Source organism: Phoca vitulina, unplaced genomic scaffold (assembly GCF_004348235.1).
Source record: "Phoca vitulina isolate PV1807 unplaced genomic scaffold, GSC_HSeal_1.0 scaffold49, whole genome shotgun sequence".
Classification (NCBI taxonomy): domain Eukaryota; kingdom Metazoa; phylum Chordata; class Mammalia; order Carnivora; family Phocidae; genus Phoca; species Phoca vitulina.
In genome coordinates, this window is record NW_022589752.1 from 7,031,145 (window position 1) to 7,047,777 (window position 16,633).

General features: G+C 40.6%; 1 protein-coding gene across 2 annotated transcripts in view; it reads left to right on the plus strand.

The window, feature by feature from the left end:
* Nucleotides 1–16,633, plus strand: part of FAR2 (fatty acyl-CoA reductase 2) — a 149,315-nt gene that overhangs the window by 100,581 nt on the left and 32,101 nt on the right. For both annotated transcript variants that reach the window (XM_032432659.1, XM_032432661.1), the window contains 2 exons: nt 6,655–6,830; nt 10,022–10,201. In XM_032432659.1, the coding sequence (XP_032288550.1) occupies nt 6,655–6,830; nt 10,022–10,201 (356 nt within the window). The remainder of the gene's footprint in view (nt 1–6,654; nt 6,831–10,021; nt 10,202–16,633) is intronic.

Here is a 16,633-nt window from a genome sequence, read left to right on the forward strand (position 1 = left end):
AGAAAGAAAGAAAGAAAGAAAGAAAGAAAGAAAGAAGAAAGAAAGAAGAAAGAAAGAAAGAAAAAGAAAAATTGATTTAGTCCTGGGGATATAATAACAATCCCAGAAACAGAAGCAATTTATTTTCTCAATCTCTTATTTTCTTTTACAATACAATTTACTAGGTAATTCAATCACTGGCATGATTTCACACATCCAGCTTCTTTCCTTCCTTTTCAATTTCTTCTAGTCACATCAGGTCTTTTTCTTAAAAGCTTCAAATTTTCTATACTCATTTTACTCAAAAAGGCACCAAGCCACAGGATTCAGCTTGACTCTGAAATACATTCAATTTGCAGAGGTAGCTGCATCACACGGTATAATCAGAAACCTTGCGGTGATGTAACAAATGCGTGCACACGCACACACACATGCACATGCGTGTGTGCACACACACACACACACACACAGCTGTCTGATGAGCCCCTTTTAAAAACTGAGCACTGCTGTATATGCGGAGAAGGAGTTTTCCTATGCTCCAGAACCTACTAAGTAGCAGGCACTCTGCTAGGCATCTGACTTTCATTAGCCCATTTTACCCTCACAAACCTCTGTGGTATGTGTTCTTGCTACCTCACAGAGGAGAAACTCATCCAGGAAAGTTGTCGCCTATCCAAGGAAATACCAAAGAAGTGACAAAGAATTTACAGGTGGTTCTCTTACCCCTAAAGCTCACACTGTCCCCACCGCCGTGCATGGCCTCCCCTGAGAAACTGCATCCTGTAAGCTCCGATTGTCTTGCCCTGCTCGCCAGGTGGTACATTTGCCAGTGATGACCACTTCCTTAGGAAGGGAAGGCAATGTCCACTTCTGGATTAGGATCATCACTTTTCCCACCCTTTCCCGTGGATAATGCAGAGATGCCACCAATTCTGCTAGAGACTTGGGAGCAATCTTCAGATTGGTTTCCATCTTCCTAGCCACCCTAGCTCCTTTTTTGCCCTGGGTGCTTAGTCTGAAAGAACTCTGTGAAAATGACCTTGGGGTCACAAAACATAACAAGACAGCTGTTTATTACAGATTTTTATGCAAAATGAACTAAGACTTTTTAATGCAAAATTATTTTTAAGAATAGCAGATTATATGCTGAATCATTAGTTCTCTGAGAACACAGAATGAGATAGTTTAGCGATTAGCATTTTAGATAAATATGCAAATGAAAACACTGAAGCCCCAAGAGGTGCATAACTTGCCCCTGTCACATATCTAATAAACAGCAGAGCTGGGATTCAAACCCAGGCCTTCCTGACTCCACAAAGCCTGAGATCTTTCTCCGTGACTCTCACCTACAGTGTATATCAGACTCACTGGAGAGCTTGTTCAAAGTACAGATGCCCAAGCTTCAACTTAAACTGAGGTAGAATCTCCAGGATCAGGACATCTGGGGTTTTGTTTTTTGGTTTTTTTAAACAACTTTCTAGTTAACCCTGCTACGTGCCAAAGTTCAATAATCACACAGCTACCCCATACTGCTTTATGGTCCTATAGAAATGGTCCTCACTATAGCAATAAAAACTTCTAGGTTAATCCTTTCTATCTTATGAGAGTTATTAGTGAACGAGCAAAATCATAACATTTTGTAAGTTTTTGTGAATCTTTATATTGGGTATGATAGTTTCTGCCTTAATTTACTTGCACTGATTTGTTATTTAATGGTTCTCAAATTATACACTTTCTTGATAAGTCCTTGCTCGAGAGCTAACTTGCAGAATCTGTTGATTTGCTTTTACTCAGCACTCCCAAAATTTCTCCGATAAATGTATGGGTTCTCTTTTGCTTTAGGACAGCTGGTACTCCACAGAGATTGCCCTTTAGTTTAAGAGACCTTACCTTTTGTTTCCCAATTAAAAATATTAGGCAAATTTTGGTCGGCTACTTGCACTAGAGAATATAGTTATTTTTGAAGAGAGAGACTCAATATATTGAATAAAGATCAAAGACTTTCAAGATTATTAAAGATATGATGATTTGGGGGGCGCCTGGGTGTCTCAGTCAGTTAAGCGTCTGCCTTTGGCTCAGGTCATGATCGCAGGGTCCTGGGCTCGCTCGCTCTCTCTCTCTCAAGTAATAAAATTAAAAAAAAGATACGATGACTTTCACTGGTCCCCAGAAAGTAGCAACTGAACCCTCTGTGGGTACCTCCAAAGTGAGGTCATGTGGGTGGCTCAGTTGGTTAAGTGTATTCCTTCAGCTCAGGTCATGATCCTGGGGGTCCTGTGCCAGGCTCCCTGCTCGGCTACCTGCTCCCTGCTTCTCCCTCTCTCTCTGCCCCTCCCCCTGCTTGTGCTCACTCACGTGCGCGCGCGCTCTCTCTCTCAAATAAATAAAAATAAAATCTTAAAAAAAAAACACAAAGTGAGGTCATGTGGATAACAAGTTAATTGTAGAAATCCAAGTTCAGGACCTCTACGTTGTTTCAAAAGCATAATATAAATGTCACACCCCCAACCCCTTGCCCAATTCCTGCTTCTAATAAAAACGCAGTCATAGTGTCTGGGTCCAAAAGTCATACACAAGGAGTTTATCGAATCCAGAAAATTTCTCTTTCTGATCTTGTTTCTGCTGAATTTTCTCACTTAGGATATGTAAAGTTTCTCTCCTGCGTCTGGGCTATCAGTAACTATTGTCGTATATGGAATCATCTCTTGTGGTTAAAACAAATTAAGAGAGAGAAATCCTTGCTGTATAATGTCAAATCAATAGAACACTCCTAGACTTTCCAAGAGAAACGTATAGCTTTGTTACCGGTTTGAAATGGTTTAAAAGATTTATTTATTTAGAGACAGTGAGGGGGAGGAGGGGCAGAGGGAGAGGGAGAGAGAGAATCTTAAGCAGGGCTTAAGGGGGGCTCGATCTCACCACCCTGAGATCATGACCTGAGCTGAAATCAAGAGTCGGTCACTTAACTGACTGAGCCACCCAGGCACCCCAAGTTTGAAAAGTTTAGAGAGCCTCTTCACTGTGATCTTTCATTGACCACAGAAAAACATCCTGCCTCTGTCAAGAACAGGGTTTCAGGAAATGGAAACACAGCAGTCCCTCCTTGAGTCTTCATCAATGGCAGGTAGCTACTCCACTCTTTACCTTCTCAGTCCTATGCCATTACCTAAAGACTATACGAGAAGGAATATGATAAACTCTTAGAATCTAAAATAACTACATTAAGTTCTTTATTGGTGGACCTTCAGTGAAATTTTTGAAATTATATATTTTTTCTGCACTCATGTTTGTTCCATCTATTTTTTTCTTACCTTTAATGAATGGCTCACATCAGCAAAAGAACCTTTCAGAAGAGCTGGTGTCCACTGAGGACCCATTTGCAGCATTTCTTCTGTCCTTCGGTTATATCATTATTACAAAAGCAAAGGTTCTACTCTGAGCCTTTCCAGCTCCCGTTTGCCATCAGTGCAGAGGACCCAAGGGAACACTTTGTTTCTTCTACTTGTGGTAGTTATCTGCTGTCTTTCTTCCCACCAACACAAAAGAGCTGGTAAACAAATGATTTCAGGAATCAAGCTCCCACTCCTGGTTCCATTACTGTTCTTACAGTAATTAATGTCAATGTAACAAACAACATTTGAGGCTTTTCAATGAACTGGGTGCTGTCCAGCATAAAATGATAAGCAAGAACCAAGGATTTACCAACCAGAGGGGGAAATTTAAGCCCTGACTTTAAAAATGGATGTGAATTTTCCAAATTAATGTTCCAAATTAATGTTTCACAAGTATGGTACCCAGCACAGCAGACCTATCTGTGGAGCTGGTTAAGGAATACAACTACCTGGGTTAACCTGCCAAACCTATTGAGTCAGGATCTCAGAGGGTAAGGAAGTCATTTTTAATTGGTTCCTGGATTTTTCTTATGCCTACACAGTTTGAAAACCACTGATGTCCTGTAACTGCCCTGGACAGTTATAAAGGGAAATGAGTCAAACACCATTGTTCAATTAATCCGTGTTAACACTCCAGCTGAAGAAGTTCTCATCTTGGGATCAGTTAAAATCCATCAGGGAACTTGATGTGAAAAACAGACTCCTGGGTGTGCCCCAGTCATTTCTTATTCAGTGGGTGGGGCCAGGGGCTGGAAATATACACTTTTAATGTGCATCCTAGTGAATCCAATACAGTTCGCTTGGTGGATAACACGTGGAAAAGCACTGACCTGTTGGATGGTGGTTGGCTGTAATCTCAGCAGTCTATTGAGAATGTGGAAACATTTAAGAAGTATTATTTTGTTAGGGGTGGCTGGAGCAAAATGGTGAGATGCCAGGCAAGGCAAGTCGTATTAACGGGCATGGATCACATAGTAAAATGTGACTCTCACTTAGTCCTGTGGTTTGAATTGCTGCAGCCAATTCACTGATTTATTTCAATTGACCATAATAAATTCCATCTGGATTAGAAAACTTAGACTTTAAAAAAAAATTATACCATGTTCACTCAGACATGCCCTCTCATTGGAAAATGTAATCAAGGGGTGCCTGGGTGGCTCAGTCGTTAAGCATCTGCCTTCGGCTCAGGTCATGATCCCAGGGTCCTGGGATCAAGCCCTGCATCGGGCTCCCTGCTCCACGGGAAGCCTGCTTCTCCCTCTCCCACTCCCCCTGCTTGTGTTCCCTCTCTCGCTGTGTCTCTCTCTGTCAAATAAAATCTTTAAAAAAAAAAAAAAGAAAAATGTAATAAATACACAGAATATAGATCGGAATGCTCTTTCCTGAAATGGTGATTATCTCCATTTATTACATTTGCCCAGGTGGGATGAAAGTACAATAGGGGGTAGCAGGATTCTCCGCTGAAGTCATAAAAACCAAAAGCAAAAGAAAATCTTTATGGTAGCTCACATCATGTGTGAGGAACTCCATTGCTGTAAGGATGGACACTGAAGTCATTTTCCACTTACTACTCTAACGTAGCCAGAAGTCATCACAGGCCAAAGTCAGAGACTCCACAGAACCCTCACTAAATTTCTTGTGAATAAAATCTGTCATGCAGACTCAAAACAGAACCTTCTACAAATCCAATTATTAAAAGGGGGGGGAAATTGTGCACATTTTAGATAAATTTATCCAAGAAGATCCAATTTGTTGCATGATTAACATGGACTATGAGAAGGAAAACATTTGACCATGAAAACCAGTATTTAGCATGCTTCTGATTCATCCAGATTACAAAAGCTCTTAAATATCTTTCTGGAAGAACCAGAATGACCTTTGTTGAGAATGTCTCTCAGACACTGTATCCACGTCATCAGTCCCAAATGTCAAAAAAGCTTTGAGGATTGATCTAACCTCCAAACTCTTCAGGACTGAAGTCCCACACTACTGCAAGGCTGATCCTGCAGTGCAGAAAAAATGGTAGCTCAAAGGCAGAAATATATTAACTCGCCAGGCCAATACATGGACTTGACCTCCTTCCCTGATCACCTTCACTGGATTCCCAGAAGGCCTCTGAACATGGTCTTGCCTGATTCAAGAATATGAGACATGATTTCTCTGACTACCTTAGATCAATTTCTTATTACCCAATAAAAGAGCCTAGGGTAGATCTCCAATGGAGGGAAGAAGCCTACTACTCAGGATTAAGGAGTAAATGCAAACATTCTTCGGGGGCAGAAGGGGTGAAGGGGACAGGCTCTGCTACTCTACTATGATTAAAACAGACTAATTTTCTCTGCTCCTAACCTTCCTAAACATTTAGCCTTACTTTTCCTCACTGCAAACAGCCCATGCCAATACTACAGTAGAACTTCCTTTTGTCAAAACAGGTGGAAACCAAGATCATTTTGTTAAAATTATATTCTTTGAGAAAATGGAAAATACCAGTTGAATCTAAGAGCTTGTGTGTGGAGGGGAAAGTAGAGACTGTTCCATCTGAACAATGGTAATAAAAGCTAAAACTGCCAGTGTTCTTTCCTTTTCCTTTATAAAGAAATTAGAATATTAAGAAATCAATTAAAATCCCATAAAAAGTACATGAGCTCATGTAATTCTTTTACTAGACAATAACTGCCATCGATATTGGAATGAGATTATATAAAAGTTGTATTTGTTTTACCCATTACAAATTTACTGAATTTGTTATTTTCTAATTGTGTTTGTGCTGCTAAGAGCTATTGTTCCTTTGGGCCAGTTAACTAAGTTGTTTCGAACTTGTGCCCGTGAGACCTCCCTTGTAAAGGCTGGTGATTTTGCTGGTAATTTGTAAAGGCTGATAATTTTGCACTGAAAGCCATATTTCCCACCCAAAAATGGAAACAATCACCACGTATAAACACGAAGCTGCCTTGTTGGCGGGGATGGGGGTGGGGTGGGGGGGCAGGATATGGATGACTCACTGTCACCCCTTCACACATGCAGGAAAAGCTCAAAATATACTCCTTAACTGGTTATTAGAACTGATTTTTTCGAATGTTTATCAAATTAAGAGGAGCAGAAATTATACTAAGCTGACTGAATTGCCTGGAGTAAAACAAATGGCTCTTGAGTAAATACCTTCTTTGAGTGATACTACAAATAATACCAGTTTTTGAGAATTGTGATGAGACAAGCCAGCAAAAACAAGAGCAACGTGATGGTGATGATGCTCTCTGCATATTGATTTATATTTATGTTTTAGCTGTTTGAAAAAGTCAAAGAAATTTGTCCAAACGTGCATGAGAAGATCAGGGCTATCTATGCAGATCTCAATCAGAATGACTTTGCCATCAGCAAGGAGGACATGCAAGAGCTTCTCTCCTGTACAAACATTGTCTTCCACTGTGCAGCTACTGTGCGCTTTGATGATCATCTGAGGTACATGCCCATTTCCCTCTCATGGTGGGGGGGTGTGTGTGTGTGTGTGAGAGAGAGAGAGAGAGCGTGCATGGCATGCATGTGTGCGTGTATATGTGTGTGTCAGTTTCTTTGTCATTTCTGTTAAAAAAAAAAAAGATATATGCAAATGATGAATCACTAAATTCTACCCCTGAAACTAACAACATACTATATGTCAACTAAATTGAATTTAAATAAAAAAAATTTTTTAAAGATACATTCTTAATGAAAAAAATTCAAAGGAGTAAAAATTCTCCAAAAATCTCGCCACCCAGAGATGACCATTTAATATTATGGAGAGCATCCATTCCAACTTTTCTTTTCACAACCGTAATAAAATAGACTATGTTCAGCTTCACCAAAAAATGGCATCATATTGATAATTTTTTAGCAACTTGCTCAGTTATATCTTTGGATATCTTTCATTGTCAATAGATATTCTTTATAATTTCTAACGACTACATGACATTCCATTATACATGTATATAGTATACTCAACCAGTTCTGTATTGGTGGATATTTTTGGATTGTTCTAATTTTTCACTATTATAAACAATGCTTCAGCGAACATCTCTGTGCTTACATTTTTTTTATACCACTGTGCGCTTTACTTTGGGCAAATGTCCAGAAGTAAAATTGAGATGTAGCAGCTGTGCCCAGGTTATAAACGGTAAATGATACATTGTTTTCCACAAAGGTGGTATTGATTTACATTGTCCCAGTGCACATGAACGCTCATTTCTGACACCCACAGCCATACTATGTATTTCTATATTTTTAATGCTGCCAATACAATGGAAATTACATTGTGTATTTTGATTTTGGTTTTATTGATAATTAGAAAAGTTGAAGATGTAGAAATGCTGATTGGCATTTTATTCTTTTGTGAAATGCCTATTCGTGTTCTTTACATGTTTTTCTACCAAAACATTTTTTTTCTTGTCAATTTTAAGACTTGTTGGAATAGTTAGCATATTGATTTTTTTTGTCTTTTATAAAGGCTCAAAATATTTTAAATTTATCATTTGTCCTCAACTATTTTTATTATTTATGCAGTTATTCATAATTTCTTCTACAATTTTTATTGCTTCATTTTCACCTTAAATCTTTAACCCATTTAGAGTTTATTTGCCTATAAAGAGAAATAGGAAAATTCTATAAAAAGGAAAAGTGATGTGGGTGTGAATGTAGAGTAGCTTTTGAAAAATTTCTAACAGATGGCTACTTCTTAAGCAACATTTATTAAATGATTTGCTTTTCCTCTTTATTTAAATGAAGCTCTTATAATATACTGAATTTCCATTGTTGGACTCTTTATTTTGTTCCATTACTTAGTCTTTCTCTTCCAACACCACAGTATTTTATTACAGTAATTTTTTTTTATTAGGCAAGTATACACACATCATTCTCTTTTTATAGAATTTTCCTGACTATTCACATCTGCTTATCTGTCTTGATTAAACTTAAGATAATTTTTTCAACTTCTTAAAAAGTTAGGAATTTGATTAGGACTACCTTGAATATGTCACCTAATTTAGAAAAGCTTAACATATTTAAAACATTGGCTCTTCCTAAGAACAATATATTGTTTATTCAATTTTTCTATAACCCTTAATGAAGTTTTATCATTTTTTTGTATATAGTCTGTTCATTTATTAACTTGATATATTTTTTAAATGTTCAGTTTGAGTATGTGCCTTTCTTCCACTGTATTCTCCAGTGTTTTCCTTTAACACAACTTTTATAAATGGACACTTTACTGAATGAATCATTGCATGTCCCAGGGTGGTTTTTTTTAGCTCTTTTGTTTCCCAGATATACAATTATGTAATCTGATACGGATTTTCATGACTGCCTTTGCAACTCTTATATCTGTTAATTCATTTTGTTTTCCTCTGTCATTAGCGGGTGGAAGTTCAGAGCAGTACTAACTAATGGTAGTGATTGCAGGCATTCTTCTTGGCCCTGACTTTAAAAGCAGTGCTCCTAAATTTTCACCATTGAACATGATACAGGCTAACAAAGGGAAAGGGATATATTTTAATAATTTATTCTTCTTTTAATGAATTTTTTAAAATTAGAGATGGATACTGAATGTCATTTTAAAACTTTTCAAAATGCATATAGAGGATCATTTAGTTTTTCCCTTTTTTATGCTCTTTTTTAGTTAGATTAATAGGGTTCCTGATATTGTATAAACCATGTATTTCTAGAATGAACCATTTCATTGTCATCACATATTGTGCTTATATAACTTGGTGTTCTAGTAGCTAAAACTTAGGATTTTGACATCGATTTTTAGGTCTGACCTGGACGTTTGCAATAGAAATTTCTATTTCTCATTCTCCATCCACTGTTGCTCTCCTACAGTTCATTTGAATTTTTCAGCTTCTTGAGTTAGATGCTCAATTTACGTATTTTTATATATTTTTTAAAGATTTTATTATTTATTTGACACAGAGAGAGAGAGACAGTGAGAGAGGGAACACAAGCTGGGGGAGCAGGAGAGGGAGAAGCAGGCTTCCCGCAGAGCAGGGAGCCCAATGCGGGGCTCGATCCCAGGACCCTGGGATCATGACCTGAGCGGAAGGCAGCCGCTTAACAGCTGAGCCACCCAGGCGCCCCTATTTTTATATATATATTTTTTAATTTATTCATTCGAGACACAGAGATACAGAGAGAGAGAATATGAGCGGGGGAGAAGCAGAGGGAGGGGAAGAAGCAGGCCCCCCGCTGAGCAGGGAGCCCAATGCAGGGCTCGATCCCAGGACCCTGGCACCACGACCTGAGCCGAAGGCAGACGCTTAACCATCTGAGCCACCCAGGCACCCCTATTTCTATATTTTTAATGGCTGCTTAAGAAACCCCTTTATACATTCAGAGGATTATGATTTTTTTTCCTTCCAGCTGATTTAGAACCAAACCATCTCTATATGCAATATGAACAATGCTTCCATGAATAGGATTTATGTGCACAGAATGCATCATCACCATATAACACCTTGCAGGCATCACATTACTGTGTAGCCACGACCCATGCTTTTCTTTTTGGTCCTTTGGTGCAGCCACAGAAATCAGATGGACATGCCAGTTACTGGAGTAGGTGAAGTTCTAGCAAGGCAGGATGCCGAGTTGCCTCACTGTACTTCCTTCTGCTTTACCTCCTGCAGACATGCCGTGCAACTTAACGTCACTGCCACCCAGCAGCTCTTGCTTATGGCCAGTCAGATGCCCAAGCTTGAAGCCTTCATACATATCTCCACTGCCTTTTCAAATTGTAACCTGACGCACATCGATGAGGTCATCTACCCGTGCCCTGTGGAGCCAAAAAAAATTATCGACTCCATGGAGTAAGTTGGGTCACATGAGGGGGTCAGGCGATGGGCAGATGGTTGTTCTCTGTGATTCTTTGTAGTCATTCATTAATGAGGTAACAAAGTGAGACACTTGAAACAGCATACTTGGCAAAGGTGCTAGCTTTCGCTACCCGATCCCTGCTGTTCCCTTCATGCTAGCCTGGGGAGGGAGTATAGTGCTTGGTGATGGGGAGGATAGGCATGGATAAATGCCATGGAAGAGTTTTTTGGAATAGTTTGGGATCGTACTAGGTGCACGGGAATGCTTTCCATAGAGGTGGTTTTTCATTTCTTACTGAACTCTGCATGGTCACTAAAGGAAGTAGAGTGTACAGTGTAAAAGTGAAGAAGAAAGCTTTCAGCGTCAGACCGTCCTATCTGTGTGACCTCGAGTGAGTTCCTTGGCCTCTCTGTGCCTCAGTTCCTTCATTTGTGAAATGGGGCTGATAATAGTGCTCATCTTGTAGTGATGATAAATTGAGTCATATAAGGCAGTCACTGTGTTCAGGAGTGTTTAATAACAGTTAATCAAAAGGTTAATAAGGAAGAACTCATAGGTAAGCAGAAATCCTCCCAGGTCTGGTAGGAAATGCGAGTCTCTTGGTCTAGGAGGCCGAGATACACTTTCCTTATTGTCCTGTTGTGGAGGAAAAATAACGGTCTAGCATCTTTCTCTTCTTGCCTACTAACAGGAACCACTTTGTTCTTAGAACATGGCCCTGGTCTCAGAATAAGTATGTTTTTGTTTTCTCCATCTTCATTCTTCTGCTCAATTTACCAAGTTTACCTTGTTTAAAAAAAAAAAACTGCAAAAGAAAGTATTACAGCAGAGAAAATAGACTACTTCCCATGAAATTTGTCAGATGTTAATTTCATGTAATACTGTATCTCTCTTTAAGATAGACTCTTTAAAATGAAGCTTAGCTAAATCAAGAGCTCATTCCCATCAGGGCAAACATTTTTATCTCCTACAGCTCTGAGAATAGATATTTTTACATGTTATTTTAAAATATCCAGGACAAAGAAGAGTGAAAGTCATCCAAAGAACCTGGAGGTTACCTCAAGTCGCTAATAAGCAATGATTTGCTTAAGTGATGCAAAGGAACCTTCCGAGTGCAGAGCTTGTCGGCAGAGCTGGAGAAAAGATGCTCTGATGCCCTAAGTCGGTACAGGAGAGTGGATGTGGAAAGCCTCAGTGTGTTTTCAGATAGAATCGATTTGTTTCGGTTAGCTGCCCTCTCATAGTGCTGTCTCTTGGTCAGTGTAGTGCTTACATATTTGCTATGCCCAGGAAAACGGGCAGACCTGCTTTGATTCCAGACTCTGCTGCTGCTGAGATTCCAGAGCCTTCCTCTACTGCTGACCTGTCTAGCCCCTGACAGATCACAGCATGATGTGAGGCAGTACAGAAGTCTGGCAGAATTTGCCAGAGAAAAGAGACAGGAAATGAAGATGCAGTTCACCCACGGTGAGGGGCTTCTCCAGGTCCTCTGTAGCACTTCCTCCCTCCCAAACTGTGTCCAGACTCTACTCCAGATCCAGGACCCCTCGATCTCCAAGAAGAATAAACTCACCTCCCAGAAGGAGTTGATTTCTCTGCAGGTGCTCAGCACTTGCCATCTTTCCCCACACTCCGTGTCCCCTGGTAAAAGCAGGTGATTTCTTCATGATTTATGATCAAATCGTAATTGGCATTTGTATAAAACCCATGTCTGTCATTTACTGCTCCCCAAGGAGTATAATTATTTTGAAAAATATGCAGCCAAACAGAACTAAAAATGAAATAAATTTTGTCTCAAAAGAATACACTTTGCATGCAATTAAGGAACCAAGGTTTTTGTTGTTTTTTTTTTTTTAAACAGGGAAAAGTCATAACCACAATTTATTAACTCAGAATTCTATATTCAGGACCACCTGTCCAGCCTCATCTCCATCAGCCCTCCCTTTACATGTGTGCTGCAGTCACACTGAAGTCATTACTCCTCTCCCTCATGCCTCTCTGCCTTGGCTTATGATGGTTCTGTTTCTAGAAACTACCTCCACCTCTGCTTCCCTGGGTAATTCTGACTCCGACATCAGAGCTTTCCCCTGGAAGCTGCTGGGCTGAGGCAGCCTTCCCTGGGGCTCCCATGGGAGCCCCTGCCCATCTTTATCATTGCTCTTCCCCGGGTTATTCGAAATATCTGGTTGTTTGTGTTCTCTTTTGGCAATGAGTTTGGCGAAGGAAAGGAATGTCTCTTGCTCCTTCTTGCTTTCAGTGCCAGCACATGGTAGGGACTCCAATATGTGCTGAATGAATGAAATGTTGTTGATGGAACGAGATGACCATTGTTCACACTATTCCAGCTGAGGTTTGTTGGTTGGTTGGTTTAGACAAACGTGAAAATAGATGGCAGAATTCCAGAGCAAGCTTGTTCTAGTTGGGGATGTGAAGTCCTATGTGTAAAATGCCTCTATGTCCATGTCTTATCCCTATTTCTGATGGCCCATTTTTTCCTCTTAGACTTCTAATAGAACCTCTGTGTTAAGTCTGGAGTCATGCTTTGAATAAAGCCTAGCAACCCTTCATTAGCTACACTGTTGTTTGTGACAGTTTCAACAACCCCTATATCAGATGGAATTTTTGAAAGTTTTAGAATAACAAACAGCATTAAAGTTATTCTGAATAAATATCAATTCACCTAAATTTAGTTACTTTAAGAAAATATGTTTTCTCTGATTTCTATTTTGTAATCAACCTGAGGTTACAATAAAATTATTTTCCAAGATTTTTAGGTTTCCATTTCCCTTGGAAGTTTTTATTAACGGTGGCCTCATGGCATCTAGGAGCTGTCATTGTTCTTGGTATTCCAGGGGTCCTCATCTTTTTAGAAAGGAACCAGGTGTTAGACTATAAGATGATCTTGAGGCTGTGCTCTGGGCTTTGTGATCTCAAGAAAATCACCCATGTGGATGTGCTAATTAACTATATGGGGGCAGGGGCAGGTGGAATCCTTCCACATTGTATATCAAATCATGATAATGTACACTTTAAATATCTTACCATTTTGTCAATTATACCTCAGTAAAGCTGGGGGAAAAAAGAATTAAAAAAAAAAAAAGAAAATCACTCATGACAAAGTAAAATAAACCTTTCTTTTCCCCAAAAGCCAGTTTAATGAGAATTCCCGTTCAATAAAAGAGAATTTTTTTTTTTTAATTATTGTTAAAAGAGGATTTGCACTTTTTGCCAGGACCTTTTTCAATTGCGTAGGCCCAAGTGATAGCGCTCACTGTTGTTCGTAAAGGGATTGGGCTGGTGAACCCAAACCTGACACCTACAAGCCCTGCCCCTTCCCCTTCAGCCCACCCCACTTCTGTCCTTCCATAGCCCAAGACTGCCAGGCCTCAGCTCCCTTCCTTCAGCCCATATCTGAAAACTTCCAGAATTCCCTTGGTCCTGAACCATGGCTGAAAGGTGAAATTTGATTGTGTTAGTATAAACTTTTAGGATGTTAGCATAACCACATTTTAATAATAACCCCAATTAGGAGTCAATGCTTCTTATTGGTATGACAAGGGTAGCCATGAATCAGCATTAAAAAACAGGCTTCTCTAGCTCTCACACCTGCCCGTGTCCGATGTCCTCGTCCTAACTCCCACAGGCATTTTATCGTGGCATTGTGCCACCATTCTTACCCGTCTCCCCATCTTCGTATTTCTAGCTTCTGCGGTTGGGGATTTTTACCTTCAGAAACTCCTGTGTGTACATGGATGAGGGATTACCAATGAAATTCCAGTTTTCCAGAATAACAGCTTAAGTAGAATATTTATTTTTTTTTAAAGATTTTATTTATCCATTTGACAGAGAGAGTGAGAGAGCACAAGCAGGGGGAGCAGCTGAAGGAGAGAGAAGAGCAGGCTCCCCATGGAGCAGGGAGCCTGATGCAGAGCTCGATCCCAGGTCCCTGGGACCATGACCCGAGCCAAAGGCAGAAGCTCAACCATCTGAGCCACCCAGGTGCCCCTAGAATATTTTTTAAAAATGCACATAACTAACCAGGAAAGATTACTGCTTTCCATCTTTTTCAAGCTAAGTTAACTGCTCTTACGAGAGGAAGAAAAGGAGTTTTGCACCTATAGAAAAACTTGAAATAACTAGTAGTATTTACTGCTTTATTTAGTTAGCCTCCTTAAATCAATCTAGTACATATGCGTTAAGGAGGGACAGCTGTGCGTCATCACTGAGCAATTACTGTGAGTAAAGACACTTTGACAGACGTTCAGTCCCTTACCATAATATTGGAGGGGTGGTGCTATGTATCATTGCTACTGTGCTAATTAAGGAACAGAAGCTCCGAGAGGCTAAGTAACTCTTCGGAAGCCTCTCAGCTAGTAAGTTACAGGGACACCATTTTTCTCCATGGCCACATGATTCTGGTCACATGGCTCTTTTTGGTACTCCCACATACTCGGCAGCCTGAGAGATTCAAAGGTGCTTTCTTAAAATATAGACTGTGTTCTCAAGGAGCTCACAATGAAACACAAAATAGAACAGGGTAGCATTATATATGGAGTGTGGTAGAGGAAGTGGGACCTAGTGAGTTAGATGGAGATGGAGACAGGCACAGGACCCGGTCTTGGGAGAGGAGGTGCAGTGGGGAGAGGTGAGATGGGGGCTCATATTAGGCACAGCCACGGGAGCAGGAAGACCGGGGGCATGTTTGGGATATGGCCGTCCATCCACTTGGGCAGCAGGGATGTTACGTGTAGGGAAGCTGTCAGAGGTCCAGCCGGGAAGATGGGCAGGGGCCATACTGAGATTTTGAATGCCGTGTGGAGGACTGTATTTAATCTATAGGCAATGGGGATCCACAGCAGGAGGGTCGTGTGTGTGTGTGTATGTAGGGGGTTGGTTTTGGTTGGTTGATGATTCCATTTTGTTTTCATCAAAAAAAGACTTGGACAAAAGTGGGCTTTAGGAACGTTAGTATGGGGGTGCGTGGGTGGCTCAGTCATTAAGCGTCTGCCTTTGGCTCAGGTCATGGTCCCAGGGTCCTGGGATCAAGCCCCGCATGGGGCTCCCTGCTCCGCGGGAAGCCTGCTTCTCCCTCTCCCACTCCCCCTGCTTGTGTTGCCTCTCTTGCTGTCTCTCTCTCTGTCAAAAAATTAATAAAATCTTAAAAAAAAAAAAAAGGAACGTTAGTATGGTCATGGGGGAAGGGGTTAAATTGCCATGGGCAGTCGCCAGAGGCGGACAGCCATGACCTGCCATGTTGTGGGGTGGAGACCTAGAACTGGGGTGTGGCAACAGGTACAAAAAAACACCTCTGTGTTTGGGGACAGAAAAAACAATGGGACACGGTAACTGCTTTGCACCTGGCCTTGCACACAGCTGTCTAATTGACTGTCAGATTCCATCTCTAGTGCCAGGGATTTAACTCCTTTAAAGCTCAAGTCAACTGACAATTTTACTCCAAAAAGCAATGCCTTTCTGAGAGCTAATCCCTATTTGTTCAAGGCTTACATTTGTGGAATCGCGTCCTTTCAAATTGGCGATTCCCCTATTTGCCTGACCATAACAATCACCACTCCACTGGTTAAAAATCAAGATGATCAAGCTGTCACCCCGAAGATTGATTTGGAGGTTCTAAGATGGTACCAGGGAGCTGGACTTTTGTCATAGGTCCCACATAAGTCTTACTGATGAGCAGGCAAGTTTGGGGAAAAGTGCCTCAGAGTGCTTTTTCATTTAACGGCTCTCCTTTGACATGGGGTTCATTCATATTCCAGTCACTGATGCGCCCTGGCCTCCCCACTCTCCTCACTTGGCCCAGGCATTCCTAGAGGCTTTCATCAATGAAAACTTCCTGATAGATTTGTACCTACTAAAAATCATGCTCTTGAAGCTACCTGGTGTCTAGAAGCACAATCTGCCATGTGAAAAAGAAAAGATGTTTTGTTAATTTTATTCTACTATGCTATGTTAGTCACCATACATCATTAGTTTTTGATGTAGTGATCCATGATTCATTGTTTTTGTATAACACCCAGTGCTCCATGAAGTACGTGCCCTCCTTAATACCCATCACCAGGCTAACCCATCCCCCTACCCCCCTCCTCTCTAAAACCCTCAGTTTGTTTCTCAGAGTCCATAGTCTCTCATGGTTCATCTCCCCTTCTGATTTCCCCCCCTTCATTTTTCCCTTCCTTCTCCTAATGTCCTCCATGTTATTCCTTATGTTCCACAAATAAGTGAAACCATATGATAATTGACTTTCTCTGCTTGACTTATTTCACTTAGCATAATCTCCTCCAGTCCCATCCCATGTTGATGTAAAAGTTGGGTATTCATCCTTTCTGATGGCTGAGTAATATTCCATTCTATACATGGACCACATCTTTATCCATTCATCTGTTGAAGGGCATCTCAGCTCTTTCCACAGT